The sequence below is a fragment of the Bacillus rossius genome, chromosome 3 (assembly GCF_032445375.1).
Source record: "Bacillus rossius redtenbacheri isolate Brsri chromosome 3, Brsri_v3, whole genome shotgun sequence".
Taxonomy (NCBI): Eukaryota; Metazoa; Arthropoda; class Insecta; order Phasmatodea; family Bacillidae; genus Bacillus; species Bacillus rossius.
Genome location: NC_086332.1, coordinates 91847385 through 91870172, shown reverse-complemented (window position 1 = coordinate 91870172; position 22788 = coordinate 91847385). Strand labels below are relative to the sequence as shown.

Below are 22788 nucleotides of genomic sequence, written 5' to 3'. Positions count from 1 at the left end.
ACTTGTCCATGCGTCAACAGCTTGTCGTACCATGTTCAGCGACGATATGAAGTGTACTCTGTAGTGACACTGCTGAGAAAAGGGCGTCGTGACTTCAGGCTTCAATGTTTATTTAGGTTACGCGGTTGACGAGACACGGAATCGACGGTTGAACCACGGGCGCGATGGGGGGAAAAAAATTCAAGGACACTTCCAAGGGGCCGTAATGTCGCTGCATAAAGCGGAAAAAAAATATGGCGCGCATCGTGTCACGCTGTCATCTGTTCGCTTGACCTTGCATCTGCGTAGCGGAAATGACACAGTGAAGATTCATGTTTGTGCCAACAGTTTTTGCATCGCGCTCACTGCTGCCATATTTCCCAGGGCGAGCTGCGTTCTATGCGGCATTCGCGCGTTTCTGAGCCGTTTTGCAACCAACCTTGAAGAAGTATTTCTTTGATTTTATACGATTTCTTGAACATATGCCATTGCAATTTTTCACTGTTCATCATAGGAAAACATTAATGAATGCAGAATACGAAATAAAAATGAAAACATAAACCCACAGAGAACAAGCCTAAATCAGCTGATGTCGAACAGATAAACCCAACGATGAACCTAAACTGGTATTAAGGACAACAACGACGACAGCACATATGAACACATTCAAACTTAATAGCCTACAGCACAAGAATTTCGTGGATTTTAGTCATGAAAAAAAAACAGCACAGACAAACACAGTGGGTTAACGAGACAGTTTGAATAATAACAGTCGTTTGTGTTGTTCGATCAGATGATTTAGGCTTTTTCTCTGTGTTTTAGAATCTTTGAAGGTTAAAAGTACACTATTGTTTTGTTGCATTTCGTATTCAGGATATCCACACAAATGTGTAATAAATTTTCTCCTACTTTTCCCTGACTTTACATGACCCAAATTTCAAATTTACCTGAATATTTTTTTTTAAGCAATTTCCTTTTTTTCGCGATTTTATAAAAGTAATAAGAAAATTCAAACTCCCCCGTATCCATATCTGGCATTAAATTATTTAACAAAATTGAAAATACAAACAAAATTTTGCATAAGTCATTTATATAGTGTGTAGGACTATTAAAAAATAATCCTAAAAAAAGGCTATCACGGCCTGGACGATGTCATACTAGTGACATTTTACCCTAGAATTACTATAACAGGATTTCAAGTAAATTCCCGGACTAATTCCAACATGTGACACCTTAGTATTGCATTCATTTACAGTGTGGTCATAAAAATATTTCCCAGTTTCAATTATATAATATAACAGTTTAATTTAGACTATTAGAAACCAATCATACAGCAAATTGAAGGTAAAATAACCTAGCTTTTTTTCTTTTTATAAAGGTTCAATATGTTCAACTTAAGTTTTACGGCACATATCAAACCTTATTTCCAATTTTTCCCACACCTTAATTAACACGTCCGGAGTAATGGAAGTAATCGCCTCATCAATTCTGTGTCAACTATGGAAAATCATTAGATGGCGACGGAACGTAGACACGATCTTTCATAAAGCCCCAAAAGTAAAAAATCGCGTGGCATTTTCAGGTGAAAACGGAGGTCAGATAAAAAGAGATCTGTCGTCTCGACCATTACGACCAATCCAACGGTCAGAGACTTCCACGTTCAACCGCTCTCGTGCAAAGAGATTCCAATGCTGAGGGGAGCTCCATCCTGTTTCCAAATAAAGTTTACAGATTCACTCTTAGCTTATTGCAGTGCACAAAACGCTTTACGCTCGGGAGTCGCCATGTTTCCGTAGGTGGCAGTACAAGGCAGTACTCGCGCATGCGCTTATCTAAAACTGTTTGAGTAATTCTTTAATTGTGACATTGAACCAACACTCTACAGCGCCTACAGTTGATACTATTAAAGTTTATAACTGGAACGGGGTGACTGAATTGTTGCCCATTGGAAGGGCATCCCTTCAGGATTTTTCTGGCAATGGCTTATTTGTACAGAGACTGGAAGGGCAGCCCATCCAATTTCTGAAAACACGCTCCTTTAAGAGTTTAAATAATCCTGAAAACTTGCCCCTTGGATGGGCAGCCCATCAGGATTTTTCTAACAGTAGTGTTTTTGAAAGGTTGTCTGAATTTTTGCCCCTTGGAAGGGCAGCCCATCAGGATTTTTCTGACAGTGGTGTTTTTGAAAGCTTGTCTGAATTGTTGCCCCTTGGATGGGCAGCCCTTCAGGATTTTTCTGACAGTGGTTAGTTTGTAAAGTGACCTGACCTAACCTAATCTAACCATACCTAACCTAACCTAAACCACTGTCAGAAAAATCCTGAAGGGCTGCCCATCCAAGGGGCAACAATTCAGACAACCTTTCAAAAACAACACTGTCAGAAAAATTCTGATGGGCTGCCCTTCCAAGGGACAACAATTCAGACAACCTTTCAAAAACACTACTGTTAGAAAAATCCTGAAGGGCTGCCCATCCAACGGGCAACAATTCAGCTCCCCCACTGGAACATTCCCTTATGGACACGCTCAGTCACAGCAGAAGTGTTCGCGCGCTGGTCTGCTGCAGGAGCAGTATCTGCGACACAATGCCCGCAGTCACGTGGGCCGGGGTGTAATCTGGGTTGGGGCTGCGCCCGCCGCAGATAGCGGCAGCACGTGTCGCCGCTATCTGGCGCCGACATCCTCCCGCGACGCCGGAAGTTGCGTCCACTGTTCCTGCCGCGCGTCCCTGGTACATTCTGCCAGCGCCCCCACCCCTCACAATGATCGATGCATGGCTTCGCTTTTCGCTCCTGGCGGACAAGGGAACTCGCGAAAACGTCTGTAGCATGAGCATACATGTGCACTTTCTATTGAAACCTTCCACCTCACAGCGAGTGTTCTATCGATTTAGATTCAAATTTTCAGTTTTGTTTTGTAAATAATGGAAAATCCCCAATATATTTTGTCGATTGAGGTGTAAAATTTCATTATTCCAACAAATTTTCTTTTTTTCTCAACCGTCACTAAAACTTAACTTTTATCTTATACTGTACTTTGAATTGATTCGCTGCGTGACCAATTGCATTTGCTGGATTAAAAAAAACTAAGTGATTTTTTGTGATTGTGTATTTGCTACAACATATAAAGCCGACATCATTCAAAAAGATTTTGTAGGGTTAAATTATCGGAAGTGAACAATAGTATATTTTGATTTGGCTAAGCTTTATAAACCTACTTAATAAAACACTCCATTTCATAAACACTATTTAACATTTGTATTGCGTTATACTGTAATTTAACTTCAGACTGCGTGCTGTCTAAATGAGCTAATTTTTTTTTTTGTGATCGCTGCGAACAGCGATGCAGTACATCAGCAAGGAGGGAGTGGTTGGACTGGACAAATCTGTTTTCCTAGCGGACCGACCCTCCATGACGCTAAAAGATGCTGCCCATTTCAATCTACAATAAATTGATTTTAAATATATAATATTTTTAGTTATTTATATTTACGGATAAAAGATTATTTTAAGCAAGGGTAACTTCTCGTAACAACATTTACCTTGATCATGTTGCTACTGTGGTTGCGAGATCAGACAAATGAAACAATTGAATTTTAAAAAATGGCCACGCGTTAAACTTGGTTGCAAGAAGTTCAATTTATGAATAATTTAACATCATAATTTACTATTTGGATTCTACCATAATCACGGACGTACCTACTTATGATTCAATAATCAAAAGAGCTCTTACCTGCCACAGGCCGATGCAATTCCCTGGGTTCAGCGTTTACGTTTCAGGCTCCAAAAGTGGAACTGATACAGTACAGATAATAAACGGTTCCGTGCCCCTTCGAAGGCCCGGAGCGTCACTATGCTTTTTTCCTTGTCCCTCGAGCAGGCCTGTTCAGTGACCCGGGGCTCTCTCCCGGTCCACCAACCAGCACCTATCCCCGCAGCCAGATGTCATATTTGTGGGCAGAGTTTCATTGGCATCTCTTTGGATTTTGAAGTAATACTTCTTTGAGTACGTCATGAAAAAATGTCGAGAATTGATTTTTTTTTTTACAATGTGCTCGCACTATAGGTGCAACGAAATTTTCACAGGATGAAAAAAATTACACATTAAATTAAAAATTATATATGTGCTTTTAAATCTCATACATTAGTGATTGATATTGAATACTGGCCCCAAATATTTAAAAAAAAACTGGTTGTCTGTAAAGTCGGTTTACGGACGATTGTTTAACGTGACAACGTCTTAACAAAACATTGAAGAAATGATTGCATACTTTTATGAATAAAATTGAATCATTTTTTATTTTAATAATAAAAGAATAAATACTTGAAAATATACTAGTAATCAGATTTTTAAAATGCAAGAATAATTAACCTTTATTGCCGAAATTGTTGTAATAAGCAATGAAAACCACATTAACTTTTCACTTCACTTTATAAACAGTCGACGAAAAAGTTCACGTGTAGATGACTTGCAATTAGTTTTAAAAACTGGCGTTTAGCTATAAAGTTTAAATATAATTATGAACAAGTTTTCATATAAATAAACTGTAATCAAATATCTATCATCAATAATATGAATCACCATAATTTTTTAGTCAATTGTAACATAACCTATTATTACTGCACTCGCCGACAGCGTAACGGAACACAGCGTAACGGAACAATGAGTGTAACGGGACACAGCGTAACGGAGCAATGTGCGTAACGGGACACTTTTCGTGCGTGCAGCCGGCGTTCATCGATTTATTAGACGTTGTCACGTCAAAAAAAAATGAAAAAGGAGGAAAGACCTCTATATGTGGGGTCCGACACCCACCTGCCTAGCGAATTTCGTTGACATGCCTCAGCAACATTTGTGATCTCGAGATTCAACACACACGTTTGCTAACTATATTTATGTTTTAAAATACTCGACTATAATTTTCCTTTCTGCCTACTACTCCCTTGATGTGAAATGTCTCAGATTTTTTTTAGTCAATACAAATGGGAAAAAGCGACGTACACAGTAAACAGCAACTAATGAAAGAATAAATTGGAAATTTGTTGATTCTATGTTAGAATCCAAGAAAAAGTCAAGAAAATTTCCCGCGATACGTACTACCATTTATAGCCATGTTGTTTAAGCAGGAGTTAAATCAAGTTTCAGCGGACCATTAAGTTATCTAGCTTTATTGGGTTTATAAGTTGCGTTGCTTATGTAAACGGCTTTCACGTTAACTAAAACCCATGAGCGCGAAAAAATTTAACGTGGCCGGTATTCGAACCCGCACCCTCTTGCACCATAAGCTGACGTTTTACCGAGTACACAGTAATAGCCAGCTCCAATATGCTGATAAAATTGCATTATTATAAGTAAAGTTAAACGTACATAACTATAACAAATCAAGTAAAATACTGAGTGAAAATTAGAATGTAACATTTTGTTAAATCCGTATGTGGAAATAAGTTCTCACCTCTAAGTTTGTAGCAACACATTGCAATAATAAAATTGAAGAAAAAAAGTTTAATTTTATATTTTCAAATTCAATTCACATTCGGGAAGATATTAACTTTAACATATTTCAAATTCTTACTTCGACGCAATTCAAACACATAAAATATAAATGTATTACTAAAATATTAAACTGTATTGTTTTCACGTAAAATTGATGTTATTTTATTTCGATCGTGGGCGAAAAGCCTGAGGTTTGCGCGGAATTCGTTTACCCATTAATACTTTGATGTTAAAAAAATAACTCGAAGAGAAAATTTTATACATAAAATAAAAAATGCATATATTTCCACAAACTTTACTTCACCTTACTTCTTCCTAGTCATGCTCACTCTGTCCCTTGAACTTTGACAAGTGTTTATTTTGTTTGACTAATCTTCAAGGTCAGACAGCAACCTATTGCTGCGCGAGGGGGGAGGAGGGACAATTCCACGCGGTCTAACGGCAGGGGGTGCCAGCAGTAGCGGATCCAGAGGGGGGACTAAGGGGCTCAAGCCCACTCCAAAAGCATCTGGGTCCACTATTGTTTTAGTGTTTCCCTTGATAAAGTCTAGCCTCAGCTGGGTCAAGCCCCTCCCAAACCAAAATCCTGGATCCGCCACTGGGTGCCAGTGGGGTGCGTACAACACAGGCACAACTACTGTACAGTCCAAGAGAAGAGTGTTGTAAGAAACTTACATATAACAAAAACAGTTTTGCAAAAGTGGATATTTTTTTTTGAGTGTTGAAAATTACTTAAAACATCAAAATTGATTTTATTTTACATATTAAGTTTCAAACTAGCAATTAGCAAAATCTGATATTTTTCCATTGAGAGATAAATGGTGGTTTTTTATCAAAATAATAAAGTCTAATTCAAGCGACACCAATGATTACAGAAAACATTCGGTAATTGATTTATCTCTTCCGTAATGAGTAACTTTGTTTGGCATTTTGTACAGATCACATCAAATACAATTCTTTAAAAGAAAAAAAAATGGACAGTTAATCAAAAAAAATAGTACCCAAAAGCACTGAATCATCAACTTTGAAGTGAAATATTTTGAGAAATATGATTTTTCAACAAAAAATAAGTACAATTTTAAAGTGTCCATGCACAACTCTTTTACATGGAAAAATATAAAAATCTGTGAAGTATGGCCTCAACACCTCCCCACACGAACAAGTAACAAGTGTGCGTGCTGCCACAGCGGCGGCGAGCCGGACTGGCCCGCTGCTCGGTCGACGCTCCGAAAGGATACGTATATCTGGTCCCTGCCGTAGCGCACCTGCAGGTTGCGGTTGATGCCCACCTCGTCGATGTCCGAGATGGCCGTCATGTCGGGCACGCCCGCCTCGGGACTCGAACCTGCGCAGACAACCGCCGCTCGACACGTGCTCTCTCTCTCTCGTACACGCACGCACATCAAGACACGTCCAAAGCAAACATTTCACAGACCTTCCTGGGGAAGTTTCGGTTCCCTGCAAGAATTTCCGAATATTTCCGAAGTTTTGCGTTTTGGTATTAACGCCACTTCAGCCGCTTAATCAAAAGTTTCCAATGAAAACAAGCATGTTGTGACTGACCTAACCTAACCCTTCGATTTTTTTTTAATTTCCATTTTTGAGAGAAATCCGAAGTTGCACGAACGTGGTAGGAAACCGACACTACGTGAGTTGTAGGCTTCCCGACGTTCCTGTCGACCTTGCAGTCGTCATATTCAGCATAGCAGTTACCCGCTAGTGTATATTGAAATTTATTTAATTTTTCTCCAATTGCATTGATCTAATTGATTACATCAAGCAGGTACGTGCTACCCTTGAAATACCTACTGCAAGGTTGGCCCAAACGTTGGCTACGACCAAGACAACTCCAGACAATGGCCGCAAAAAAACCTGCGATCCTTATTAATACATTACATATATATATATATATATATATATATATATATATATATATATATATATATATATATATATATTACATACATACAACTACACAGATTTTTGTTTTGTTTTACTTTTACATGAGATTTCACTTGGAAACCAGTTACCAATAAATATATTGTAAATTTTTACAACATACGTCTATGGTTATTTTTGCATAAATATACGAAATAAGTTTTTGGAAACAACACTAAATACATCTTGTCGCGCTTACGAATAATTGCCACATCATTTTCAATTTTTATTGATGTTTAATTCAAGAATAAAATTTTTAATCATGTAAAACTTAATGGAATCTTAAGCAATTGGACATTTTTGTATTATAATGCTTACCAAATTCTCAGTTTATACTGGAAAGCTTGTGAGGAACCCTGTATTACTGCGATACAGTTTTTTTTCATGAAAATGGTACAAATTAAAAATATCTATATTTTCAGATGATTATTTCAGTTTCATTTGAATACATTTTTACAGTTAATGTCACAGCTACAACACGAACGAGTGTACTCTTCTGACAGGTAACTTCATTCATGTTCCTAGTTTGACATTTGAGAAAAATACAAGAAAATGGTTGCCTACAGTTTTTTTGAAAAATATAATTACAATGTTTGGTTTACTGTAATAATTTGAGTATCTGTTTTAAAATACATTTTTTTTTTCATTTGATGTACTGAAAAAAGTGTTTAAGGACTTATTACATTGACCCATTACCAAGAAAAGCTTTTTTTTTTTTTTTGGACGAACCGATGATGATTTCTTTTAGAACAAGAGAAAAGCTATTAAAACTTAAAAGGAAGTAATATATATTTCAACTTTAAAAAAAATCGCTGTGCACGTCGTTACGTCAAAAGGCAGCGAGACATAAAACTGGAAATTTTAATTAATTTATGCCAGTAATGAAATACATTTCACCAAACCCTAAGCCATCCCTGGGCCAGCGACTAGGAAGGTATTAACATCGTTGTGAAATTTTTGCTCGAGTTTCACGACATAAATTTGTTCTTAAGAAAAAATATTTTTTCTTCAGAAAAACGCTTATTTTTTTATATTTTAAAGATTCGTAAAATATAAAAACTTGTCTTTTATAAACGCTGTTTGTGTCCCAAAAAAAATTGGAGAAAGTATTTCAAAGGAAACACTAGGCGTCTATAATAATATTAATTGTTCAAAATAAGAAAAACATGTTGTTACCTTTAACCCCTCTGTTTTCAAATCATGCTACAACACGCACAACACCCAGTATGCTACTGCTGCTACAAATCAGAGGCAATGATTGTCATGAAAGTATTTTGAAAACATATTAAAAATAAGATTTAATTTTTGCATGCATATTAATAACCCGCCTTTAAAAACCACAATATGCATACGTGGCACAAACATTAATGGGAAATAATGGTGTAGCTCCCTATTTCAATGAAATCATTTCACGATATCGACAATTTTTGTAGCGGTTGAAAAATGTAGTTCAAATGAACATTAGATACATAACAGCCTAGAGAACCTCTGTAGACCATAAGATGTAGAAAAGGCTCAACATTTTTTTGTAATGAACATGCAGCCGAAGTTTGTCCGTTGACTTCGGACTCACGGTGTGCAATGGGCACTGGTAGTTATTACGACACCAGTGTCCCGGGGATTCAGAATTCTGTATTGCAGACACACTAGCTTGACAGTTCCATGATCACAGCGAATTAAACCAAATTAAATAGGGAACTGATTTTGAATTCTAACGTCAAACATAGCCATATCTGAGATAGAAAAAGATATTTGTGTAGGCTTGCTGACAATGCTCAGCATACAAACAGACTTCTCTCGTTGAAGTAGCAAATTTCATTTACGATTATTTTTTCCATCAACAGGGATAGTAGTATGTATAATAATTGTATTTAATAGCGAACAATGACATACAATAAATCAAATTAAAGAATTCGTGTTACTCTAACATATATTTATTGATGAATTATATCATTTAGATACAGTTCTCATTATTACACCCTCGTACACGCTATATATGAAAATAAAAAGTTATTGCTTATTTCTAAATAAAAAATACTCAAATCTTTTTAGTGTATGCTTAAATGTTTTGTTGAGAACATTATTTCTAATGATCAATAACTGAATATCCGTAAGTTACACGAGATTTATATTCCAGTTTTAATACCAGTAATTACTAAACGCGACAGATACACAGGAATTGGCGAGCTGACACAAAGTATCGTCAGAGTCGTTCGTCATTGCAAATAAACGGTTGTGGGAACTTTGGTGATTAAAGTTAAGTTTTAATCCAGATTATCTCTAAGGGCCGGTTTCACCAAGCAGGTTTAATTTTGTTACAAAACGAGATTTACAAAACTAGATGAAGAATAATCGTAAGTTTAATTCCGACGTGTGTTTCACCATCGTTACATCAGTTTAAATTAATCAAGATTTCCAAAACTCGATTTATAAATGCCTTCCACATAAAAACACCCATTACCTAGCGAATATACCCTAATATCTGTCGGAGATACCCGAATAAGTATTTTTTCCCCCCCTCTTGTAGATGCAGCTTTTGGTCGAGCGTAATTTATGGTGGCCGCATCAACCTAAAAAAAAACTTGTTTTTATTTTTTTGAAAAATTAGTAATACCGTGGAAATTGTCATATCGCATATAAACATGATTGGCAATGGTGCAGTTTCAGCTGCAATTAAAGAAAAGCGACAAAGAAGTCGAAATCTTTCGCCACATGAGAAGACAGTTTTATTAGATCAGGTAACGGAACACTTCTCTGTGATTGAAAATCGTCGTACAGATGCTGTCACACAAAGCAGAAGGCAAAAGAATGGGAGATTATTGCGGCCGAATTCAATTCGATTTGCAATCAATACCACCGAATGCCAGACCAGCTGAAATCGTCGTGGGAGAAACTGACGATAAAGATACACGCCGAAAACCGAATTGAAAAGTTATGCACAGGTAAGGTATTTTATGGCATTCTTGCTGATTGTTTTGGTTGCAGTGGCCTTTTTTTTCTCCATCCGAATCTTCTTCTTCAAATATAACATTGTAAGCTGCTCGAGCCATTTGTTTACATACTTTAAGCGAGATTAGCTGCGCAAACTGAAAGAACTTGGCCAGTTAATATAAAATCTCGCTTCACTCTGGAAAATCGAGATTACGCATGGGGTGAAACGCACAATCGACTAAACGAGTTTATATTGAAACTAATCGAGATTAATTTGCTTAAACTACGTTGGTGAAACCGGCCCTTAGTGAAATAATGACGAGTTCGTCATAAAATATCAGTAAAACGAAGGCCTATAGGACAGGGGTTTCCAACTTGTTCAATTCACAGCGCACCTACAGGTTCAGTATATGCTCGCGGCGTCACATCTAGTTTTTAAATATGTGTACAATGACATAAAAAGATAATAAAGATGTTTTTTTATAACACAGGACATAGAAATGTAAGCAACTACAATCTGAGGCTCACACATATGAGATTTGACACACAAGAATATATTATTAGAGAAAAATACTAAAAAAAAAAAAATCCAGAAACAGGTTTATCACTGTGAGCTCGGTGATCGTAAATTTTTTCAAAGCGCGAAAAAAATAAGGCTTGACACTGCCACTCTTTTCTTGCTTTACGTTGATCTTTGAGCGATGTTTGCCCTTTCTTACAGCCTCAGCTAAAAATCCGGCTTCGCTTAAATAGGAGTTGCAAAGGGAATGAAAATCCTTTTAGCTTTTGAACTTACGGTCCCTGCCTAACCGGACACACATACGGTGCGCAGAGCTTCAAGAAAAACCACGCGATTTGAAAACTTCAAGATATCCGAGTGGGGTATGTTTACGAAAAGAATTTAAGAATTCGATGAGGGCTGAAAAGTACTTTTGAGTTCGGATTAAGTTTTTAAACTATATTTTTAGAAGAGTTAAAATGGCTAAAACGCGTGTTTTCAGGGTCATTTTTAGGCATTAAAAACCGGTACTGATTCTTGAAACACTTAAGGGACTTTAATTAAAACCTTTACCTTCATTACTATGCCATATAATGTTACGGTCACCGCTTAAATTTCAGTTGTCCTGTGCGTGACATGAAGACTGCGCGCCAGTTCAGAGCTTGGCGCTTAAAGGCGATACCGCGATAGAAGCACCAGTGAGCGTAGCATTTATCATTCTGCCTCACTAACACATACATATACCCCTGAATATGCGGGCCCCTTAAGAATTGAATATTCATTTTTGACTTTTATCCAAAACTCCACTAAATCGGAACAAGCAAATTTGGTTTTAAGGATATTGTCGCAAGCGAGTTCAAAGAGACACACTTCTTCTTTCACAGTGAATTATGGTGGAGCTTGAGCATATAAAGGATCCTGGATCCACGTAAGGTTTTCGACATTATCTTCCGCAAATTATTTTTCAAACCAATCAGTAAGCTGTGACAGGTGTTTCGTGAAAAGGGCCACGTATTTATGAAATTTCGGGAAACCATCTTGACCACTATCTTCATTAATTTTTCTTATCCACAACTGCGGTATTCTCTTAAATGTCGCAATTTTCTCCAATAGTTTCAAGATGTGCATGTTACTGCCTTGAAGAGACAGATTCAAGGCATTCAGTTTGTCAAATATATCGTACAAATATACTAGTTTCAGCGAAAAATCTTGTCCGGCAAAGGATCTGGAGTTTTCATGATTTTCCTCTTGCAGAAAAGTGTGAATTTATTGATGTAACTCGAATACACGGTATAAGACATTTCCACGTGAAATACAGTAGTATAGCAGGGCTGTGTGTTCCAGTCCCATGACCATGCATAGTTTTTTTGAACAGTCTGGCTTTCAGTGGCCTAGATTTTATGTAGTTTACTACGTCTATGACAAGTTCTATTATAAAGTTCAATTCAGAGCTCATCGACTTCGATGCAAGTGCTTCCCTATGGATGATGCAATGGGTCCACATAGCACGGGGTGCTTTACTGCGAATAAGCGCTTGTAATCCTCCATAGCAGCCAGACACTGATCGAGCACCATCGGTACATACACTGATACACTTTTCCCAATCCAAATCATTTTCTGTTATAAACTTGTCAATAATTTCAAACAAGTCTCGAGTCTTTGCGCTTTCAATGATACTTTTGCAGAACAAAAGGCCTTAAACAATAGTTTTACCATCCAGAAAGCATAACAAATAAGATGACCATCATTATTAGTGTCAGTAGCCTCATCGAGTTGCAGACTAAATCGCTTGCTTTTTATTCACTCTAGTAATTGATAATTGAGATCCTCAGCTATATATGATGGATTATTCGGCTAATAGTGAAGTTAGATAGAGGTGCCTTTGAAATTAGTTGGCCTGCCGATTTTCCCACCATAAATTAAACCATGTCGAGAGCAGCTGGTAGAATAGGCTCTTCTGTGATGGTGTGATAATTTTTGCACTTCGCCACCCTGTGTGCACACCTTGAAAGGTGCTAGCAGTGCGTTGCTAGGTACTGATGATTGTTGAACGAACACTTTTTTTTGTTGTAAATCTTGTAACATTGCTGTTAAAAAAAACGCGAGATTTTTCAACCATGGTAGGATGAATGGTCTCGACATGTCGCTTTAGCATACTTGGGAGCATACTCTCGGGCGCTGGAATTTTCCAACAGAGCACACACTGCGGTATTTATTCATTGTTTACTTCTATTGAAGTAAATATCAGTCCAAATAGCTGACATCGTGTTTGTGATATTTCGGCCCTTTTGCTCCCCCGCCACTTGATGGTTGATCACTCTCACTCAAACTATCGACTTGCTTATTTAAAAAAAAAAATACATTTTGCGCAAGACTTTTTACTACACAATTAAAACAAAGCAACCGACATTCGCATGCTCGTAGGTTGGCACTCCCACTTAACTAACAGCCCGTGAGTTCAGCCAGTTCGGCGCATGTTAAACATTGCGAATCAGCTGATCGGAGATCACAGTATGTTGGAGGCTCCAGACCATGTATCCAAAGCAGCTCATTTACATGTTTACGCCTGCCGAACGCACGGGCTGTTAGGTTAAGTAGGGGTGCCAACCCACAGACTGTGATGTGCAATCTCATTTCCGAGTACAACCCTCCGGAGCGCGAGCACCGGCGAACGCGGCGAGTGGTGCGTGCGGCGCGCGCGGTGAGAGTTGTTCATTGCGAACACAAGCAAGTTGAGTTTCCGGAGAAAAGAGGAGGAGCGCCTCGCAGCAACACTGTTTGCTCTCCCGCGGCGCACTCTCTGGGAACCTCTGGTGCAGGGCATTTCCTCGAGAGAAAAAGTATTGTTACGATTTACCGCGGGTTCGTAAAGGATAGCCCAATTAATAGATTTTACTACACACTACACAGTTGTATTGATGACCACTACTTATGTCACTTACAATTAATCTTATAAAATTGCCAAATAATCAATTGCACTTAAAAATAATGTTTCTTCGCCAGTCACTCGTTTCTTACGATCCACACACCTCGCTGGGCCGCACCTCTGGCGCAACTCTCGCCGCAGCACCCCTCGTGGATCTCAGCCGCGGGACTCCGTCGCCGCACTCCGCCGCCACCGACGCACTTGCCTTCACCGAGAATCCGCTCGACGCCTCGCTCGGAACTCCGCCGCGCCCGCGACACTATAACCCGGAACTGAACTCTTCGCCCTGGAACCTTCGTCCAGGGACTTTGCCGCTCTATCGCCCGGAAACTCCGCCGCGGAAATACTCCCGACTCCACAGAACTCACTCACTCACTGCCCTGGAACCTTCGTCCAAGGACTTCGCCACTCTGCCGGAAGCTCCGCCAAGGGAAGGCTCCCGTCTGAACTCTCTCTCTCTCTCTCTCTGAACTCCCCTGCTGAGGCCGGCGTCCTCTTTTTATATATCAGCCGCCATTTCTGGAACTCACAAGCGCGGCTGGGGCCATTCGCGTCATTCCGCGCCGACACGGCGGCAGAAATCTCTCGAAACACGTGTCGGCGGCTCGCGTAACTCCGCAGCTGTCAGGTTTCGGATGTCAAACTAACAGCGTCGGTCACGCGGGGAGCTGAGGGCTGGAGGAAGGGGAAGCGGCGACCCAGGTGCGCACTGCACATCTCATGTTACGGCGGCATGTGATGCAGCCCAGCTAGCTCTGCACCTGCGCGTGACGTGGCCTTGCTCACGTTCGTAACAGTATGCTACCGGAATAAACTATATAGTCTATATTGTTTCTCCTTTAATCATACATCTATTACATTACCAGTGACCACCACTATTCAAAAATATCCTATCAGTTCATGAAACTTTTATTGTGGCCCAAGCAGTGATCATGTCTACAGCCAAGAAAAGAATTTACGTACGGTCCAATACAAAGGATTTACAGACGAATCATATTTCTGTTTCGAAACGTTTACAGATGGCCAACAGCCGTCATTTTTTGTTCCAATTTACTCAAATCCACAAACAAAATAAAGGACCCTCTGTGGTATTATATATTCAAAAGCATTTTTGTATTAAAAAAATATTGAAATCAATAGTAGTGTGGAAATGTTTAGGCAAACATATCTACAACCAAAATTTTATATTTCGCATAGTATGTTACGTAACTTATTTTTAAGTGTAAATAAACACAAAAATACCAATACTTCGTGTGTTCGATTGGTTTATTCCGTACATTTGGGTGACATTTTACTGTACTTATGATTCTTTCTAGTGAAGACATATTTTAGTGTAATTTCACATACCGTTTTAAAAATAGGCGTTATGTAAAAGAGTGATCTTCATACTTTTTTACATAAATCTTATTACAAAAAATTCTATACTTGAAAAAAAATTGAGATAAGTTTTTCAATGGCAAAGACCATTTTTACACGCTTTTTACACGCTTTATATTAGCTTCACCTGTATGTTTGTTTGTATGTTTGTAACAGACTCCTTTGCACTCGATTTTGACCCACTTTAAACTGACAGATTTAATCTAAATTTACGCTTCACGTAATAATTAATCCGTAACTTCCATCCTTTCCTGCTTCACAGCATTAACTTCGTACAGTATGTAAGACTGGTCGATTTCACTTGTTCGTCAATAACCTTATACCATTAAGTCTCACTGTATATATTGATAACGTTAAAATCTTTGAATGGCTTCTAAAATCGAGATTTGACTATCAATAAAGCTGCACACATTAATAATTTGGAAAATAATTACAGTTACTTATAGTTAACAAGGAATTAATAGTAGATTAGAACAAATAACAGTTAAAAAAATTTAAAAAAAACACGCTTTTATCAATAAACCAAACTAAAAAGTAGAAAAAAAATAGTTTAAAAAACCAAATAACACGCTTTATAAGGAAAACCAAACTAAAAAAATATAAAAAATTTTTTAATCATTTTGAATTCAGAATATCGTGAAATTTTTTAATAAATATAAATTAATAATATTGTGAAGAAGAAAAAAATGTATTTTATTTAAAAAAAAGCGTCGGGTACTTTTTAAGATATTATCGAAATGATAATCCTTCTACTCATATCTGTCAATAAAATATTTATAGCTACTGACACCATGCACCCCACGCTTTTTTTTTTAAATAAAATACATACTTTTCTTATTTACAATATTATTAATTTATATTTATTAAAAAAATTACACTATTCTTAATTCAAATTTATTAAAATTTATTTTCTATTTTTTAGTTTAGTTTTCCTTATAAAGCGTGTTTTTTTAGTTTTTTAAACTATTATTTATTAATATTACAGAGTAGCGAAAATTTTCGTGTATAGCTGCAAAGATTTACGAAAACACGGGAAACCTGAAATCAGGATGTCAGGATTGGATTAGAATCCAGATCTTCTCATATTTAAGTTCTGTATTTTACCGCTGGCGCCGCCTCGGCTGGATAGACAGGAAGAATGTTTACTTGGGTTCAACATTAGATGTCACTCTTGTGCCAGCTTTTGAACTTTTTGAATAAGCGGAGAGATTTATTTTCAAACAAACACATCTTTCGCTTACAAAGTTTGACTAACGGACAGAAGTGTAAAGAGAGTTGAGCCACCTCAAGAGTTCGTAATGATGTGTACTTCTGCTGTTGAAAAACAAACTGAGTATTTGTGGTTCATCCAGACATCATCAAAGTCAGACCACGAAGGAGACTGTCATTGGTTTTTAGTTATGGCTGTGTTCAAAACATTGGAACGATTGAGGTATTAATAAATTAATTTATTAGTATTAATTGGTTTCAATTTGGTTTCTTTAGTTTTATATCTATACTTTAAAACCAAACAAGTCAAGTCCCAATTGGGAATACTAATAGGAGAGTAGAAACACTAACTCCTACTCTTTCCGAGCTTTGGCGTGAAATATGTAACCATATAAGAAAAATTGTTTTTGCTTTTAATGCATTATTTAAATTGAAAAATGAACTTGCGCTTTTGGGGCACTACATTGAACGATTAAAAATTAATCAAAACAAATAGTTACATTTAAATAGTTATAATTTCTCTGTACAATACCCAAACAAAAAAAATAGCTTCCGTAGGGAAATAAATTACATAATCAATTGCAGAAAAAATATTAAAAAACTGTATTTTAAATTCTGGTTAAAGAAAACCTAGAAACTAAATTATAAAATTGTTAAGTTTACTTTATGATTTAAATGTTAAATATTGTAATAAATTTACATGCAGATTAAAAACTGATTTTTTTACTGATTAAAATAATATTTAAAAAACTGCTTGTGTTCAGATAGTCAACATGATCAATCGTCTTCAGGCCTTGTGACGAACGTTTTAAAAATATGTTACATACCCAGGTTGCTCGGAATATGCTGGGCTTAACTTTAATGGGTAGCAGGAGATGCCAAAACCAGCATTTTTTAAGGAACATATGTACGGAAACGCGCATATTTAATTTGGCGGACTACAGGGACTTCTACTTCCACTACTAACACCACCACCACCACCACTAACACCACCACCACCACTACCACCACCACCACCACTAACACCACCACCACCACTAACACCACCACCACTACTAACACCACCACCACCACTACTAACACCACCACCACCACCACTAACACCACCACCACCACCACTACTAACACCACCACCACTACTAACACCACCACCACCACCACCACTAACACCACCACCACCACCACTAACACCACCACCACCACTACTAACACCACCACCACCACTACTAACACCACCACCACCACCACTACTAACACCACCACCACCACCACTACTACCACCACCACCACCACTACTACTAACACCACCACCACCACTACTACTAACACCACCACCACCACTATTACTAACACCACCACCACCACTACTACTAACACCACCACCACCACCACCACTACTAACACCACCACCACCACCACCACTAACACCACCACCACCACCACCACTAACACCACCACCACCACTAACACCACCACCACTACTAACACCACCACCACCACCACTACTAACACCACCACCACCACCACTACTAACACCACCACCACCACCACCACCACTAACACCACCACCACCACCACTACTAACACCACCACCACTACTAACACCACCACCACCACCACCACCACTAACACCACCACCACCACCACTACTAACACCACCACCACCACTACTAACACCACCACCACCACTACTAACACCACCACCACCACCACTAACACCACCACCACCACCACTAACACCACCACCACCACCACTAACACCACCACCACCAACACCACCACCACCAACACCACCACCACCAACACCACCACCACCACCACTAACACCACCACCACCACCACCACCACTAACACCACCACCACCACTAACACCACCACCACTACTAACACCACCACCACTACTAACACCACCACCACTACTAACACCACCACCACTACTAACACCACCACCACTACTAACACCACCACCACTACTAACACCACCACCACTACTAACACCACCACCACCACCACTACTAACACCACCACCACCACTACTAACACCACCATAACCAACCACTACTAACACCACCACCACCACCACTACTAACACCACCACCACCACTACTAATACCACCACCACCACTACTAATACCACCACCACCACTACTAACACCACCACCACCACTACTACCACCACCACCACTACTAACACCACCACCACCACTACTAACACCACCACCACCACTACTAACACCACCACCACCACTACTACTACCACTACCACGACTACTGACTTGTAGGACGCACGGCTGCAGCGCTGTTACACTACACACTAGCACTGGTGTACAGCATAGTGGATGGTTTGTTATTGTATGTTTACATGTTTGACTTAGGGAGACGTACGGTTTAGTAAGTAGGCTACGGTACTGCGATTACAGATTTGACGAATAGCAGAGGCACGGCAGACCTTACATTCGCAGAGATCAACGAAATGCGCATAGTTTACAGGCGAGACGTATTGCAGCAGGAGCAGTGCATATGTTACGGGTATTAATAGAAAAAGTAAACCTAATTTTACCCGAGTTAACTTAGCATTCTCCAAGTTTGTTGGTTGAAGTGCGAATAATCACTTAAATCTGAATCTGACGATTTCCCGTGCACAGCTAGGTCTGGCCAACGCCGACTGGGTGATGTCAGGTGTTGCGTCATGTGAGCTCGTGGCACAAACAGCTCGGGCGCTCACATCCCCCACGCCGCTCAGGGACAGAGTGCGCGTGCGGCGTTCCGTCAGCGTTTATATAATAACTTCAATAGTTATTGCCTGTATGGGGATCGAATTGCTTTTACTTTAACAACGAACAGTATTTTAATTAACATTAACGAACATGGAACTATCGAGAACATGTTCTCAAGGAACAAGTTTTCTGTTTGTCAGGATAAGCTGATTAATACTGAAAATGTATCGCCTGAAGAAAAAAAAAAAGAGCCTTAAGACAACTTACAACTGAACAATCGCTTTCAGGAAGTCAAGGCTATAAAAGGTGCAATTGTAAAACCAAATGTGCTTCAAAGAAGTGTTTTAATGTTATGAGACAATATGTGGTGAACTGTGGTGAAACAGAAGTAACACCGAGAAACATGTCAATACACCATATATTACCGAAATAATGCATTTTATATAATATAACTAAGCAGTATTTAAGGAAAACTTAATTCAATCCACAAAAAAAAACTTTTAATCTTGAAATTCAAGGAATGTCATTATTTCCGGACAAATTTTGTACCAAAGTACAAAGACCAGGAAAATTATTTCATTTCTTAACGCGTTTATCTATTGTTGAATCATTTTTAAATTGCAAATGCTCGCCGATTCATATTTATTGTTCTATTAGTTTTAGACAAAATTACAAATTATTCTATCGTTAAAATGCAGCATATAAATATTACACTATTTTGATGGAATAATTATTACAAAAGAGAATTTCTAAAACTAAAAACAATAACGTCAAAATCTTCTGTTTTGAAAACGAACTTTGGCTAAAAATAAAACCATAGTATATTCACTATTAATTTTAAGCTATACTTCATCTGACAATGTTTTGATGCGTTGACATCTAAGCTCTCGGTATACGTCATTTGGTAGGATTAATTTCATGAATGAAACGGAAATGTGCTGCCACTGCGGTCGATGGCGCGAACCAAAGTTCACAAAGACAAAGGGAAACTTTATGGTACTAACTGTTTAGTGAATTTCAACCAGATGGGCAGGTCCAAAGCCGGAGTTAAGTATTTTTTCTAGTCTTTTTTTGCTTTTATCACTCTGAAAATCGAATGATTTGATAGCCGATGTAGCAGCTTCTAGCGGCGGGTGTTCAAACACATTTTGCGGATATTTATTTTGAATAATTGTGTTAAATTTCGGGTCCGAGACACTATAAGTGTACCTATTAGAATCATGAGAACACATGTGTGTGCTCATTACCGAGGTTAGATGTTACACAATTCCCCCCCCCCCCCCCCCCCCCCGGAGTTGTACGCGGCGCTCTCCCGACCCTGTGTCGGCCGCACCTGATTGGCCCCGCCTCAATATCCGGTGCTTGGCGGGCCAAAACCTCCCTCTCCCCCCCCCCCTACCCCTAGCCATGTCCCCCGCAGCACGCGCAATTAGCAGCCCCTAGCCGCCTCCCGCGCCCGCGCTGGCCCGCTGAGGGACTGTACACTGCGTTACAGGGAGCCCGAGCACTCTGCACTCTTGGTCCCGCACGCAGTCATGCTTACATTCAAACTCCGCTCGTCGACAGGTGTACCTGTGTTAGTGAGGCGACGCTCGCTGGTGCTTCTAGCGCTGCGGACTGGCGCGCAGTCTTCTCGTCGTGCAAAGAATGACTATGAAATTTGAGCGGTGACCGTAACACTATACGGCATAGAAATTAAGATAAAGGTGTAAGCAGGCCCTTTAGGTGCTTTCAAGAATTTGTACCGGTTGTTTTATGCCTAAAACTTACTCTGAAAACATGCCTTTTAAACATTTTTAAATCTTCTAAAACTACAGTTTAAACTTCCAATACTTAATTGTTTTTCGTAAAAATAACCCCAATGGGATATCTTGAGTAGTTTTCAAATCGCGTTGTTTTTCCTGGATCTCTGCACACCGTAGGCGTGCCTTGGTAGGCATGCTTGGTCTCACACCATGATGACATTTTCTTTCCATTTGGAAATATCAAAAATCGCTACTTGCAAACACTGAAGGGTGTGAAGTATAGTGGTAAAATAAAAAAATATATAATTAAATACTCAGTATATATTCAAAATTAATATAAACACACGTATAGAATTAATAAAGCTGAACATTTAAACTAATTTAATAATTTTAATTATTTATTAAATAATAATTTAAATGCTAGTAAATTATACGCAGGGAAACATTACCTCACTTATATAAATACACTTGAAAATAATTATAAAAACAATTTTTTAAAGTTTCTAATGATATGAACCAGTATTCAAAATCAATTACCGAGGTAGGAAATTTAAAAGCATATATATTATTTATATGTAGCCTTTTTTTTATCCTGTGAAAATTTCGTTGCGTGGTGCGCGCGCACTTTAAACGTCACTATCTTTTTTTTTTTTTCATAACGCGCCTAAAGAAGTTATAGCTTCGTGGCCTCTCGTTGAACTATTTCTCGGACTCGAGGTCGACCGGTGGGGTAATAGGAGCGATGACCGCAGCGTGCCGCAGTTTACACTCGACCTTACCGCCTGCAGCCGCACCTGCATTGCGGGACGCGCGTCGAAAGGTCGAGCCGTCAGAAATGTCAGAAGCATTTTTAAACTCCGTGAGGAAAGTGTGCCCGTGCATTCAAATCCGTTGGGAGGGGAAGCTGGTACAGGGAGGGGGAGGTTCAGGGGCGACCGCAGCGCGCCTCGCGACCAGAACTACAAACACGCGCGCTTGCGTCAACACGGGCGAGCCTCGCCGTGTGGCGACGCGTCATTGCAACGCCAACGTGAAGTTTCCCGCGCACTAGGATAGCCATTTTCCATTTCTGTTTTATGAAGTTATAATTTTTAGTCGCCTTATAAAAAATTATGAGAGTTAATTTCTACGTTGTTACGCATCATACAAAGAAATTTTGACAGAATTAAAAAATGCTAAATGCCAAAATATATATGTGTGCTTAGAAATAATATACTTTAGAGACTGATATTGAATACTGGTCCTATTAGTACAAGATCACGACTAAGGGCGCGGTTACACGGGAGTCTGAACTACTTCAGGTGAACATGTTCAGCTTTTGAGTGCGGTTACACACAGTCTGAACATGTTTCGTTCGAGGCCATTTCCCATTTAACTTAAACAGGTTGGCAAAGTAGTTCAGATCGACATATCTTTTACATTAGCCTCTGATTGGCTGTTTAGAATATAAACAATCTTTTGCAGAAATTCAAGATGGAAAGTGTTACTGGCATAAGTTCAAGTAATATTTTACCGAATGCAACAAAAAAATCAACAGCTAATTATATATATTTTTTTTTTCAATTGATCCTGAACTTAATTTTTTTTAAACTGAGATAGGTACTCTCGCTCAAAAAATAATAAAAAAAAGTTTTAAAAATTTTAATATGCATGTTGTTTGAATTACCGATTTGTAAAAAATATTGAGAAATATGAAAACAAATCCATTTCTGCTGGTAATGCTGTATAAACAAGTGAGAAAATCCCGCGTTTTCTGGATACAAAATAGAGAATATCAACAACACAGCCATTCGTTGACAGTAGACAACCGGTTTTAGAGCTGAACACACTTTTCAGCAACTACCGTGTAACCGTACACTTTCGCGTTTGTAAACGTGTTTACTTAAACATGTTCACCTGAAGTAGTTCAGGGTCCCGTGTAACCGCGCACTAAGGCTGACCTTCGCCCATCTGTTTACCAAATTAAAAATATTT

At 38.8% G+C, this 22788-nt stretch overlaps 1 protein-coding gene across 2 annotated transcripts in view; it reads right to left on the bottom strand.

Annotated features, from left to right (window-relative positions):
* LOC134531029 (myosin-I heavy chain) overlaps positions 1-22788 on the bottom strand; it is a 373169-nt gene that overhangs the window by 309755 nt on the left and 40626 nt on the right. For both annotated transcript variants that reach the window (XM_063366521.1, XM_063366522.1), the window contains exon 2: positions 6711-6817. In XM_063366521.1, the coding sequence (XP_063222591.1) occupies positions 6711-6817 (107 nt within the window). The remainder of the gene's footprint in view (positions 1-6710; positions 6818-22788) is intronic.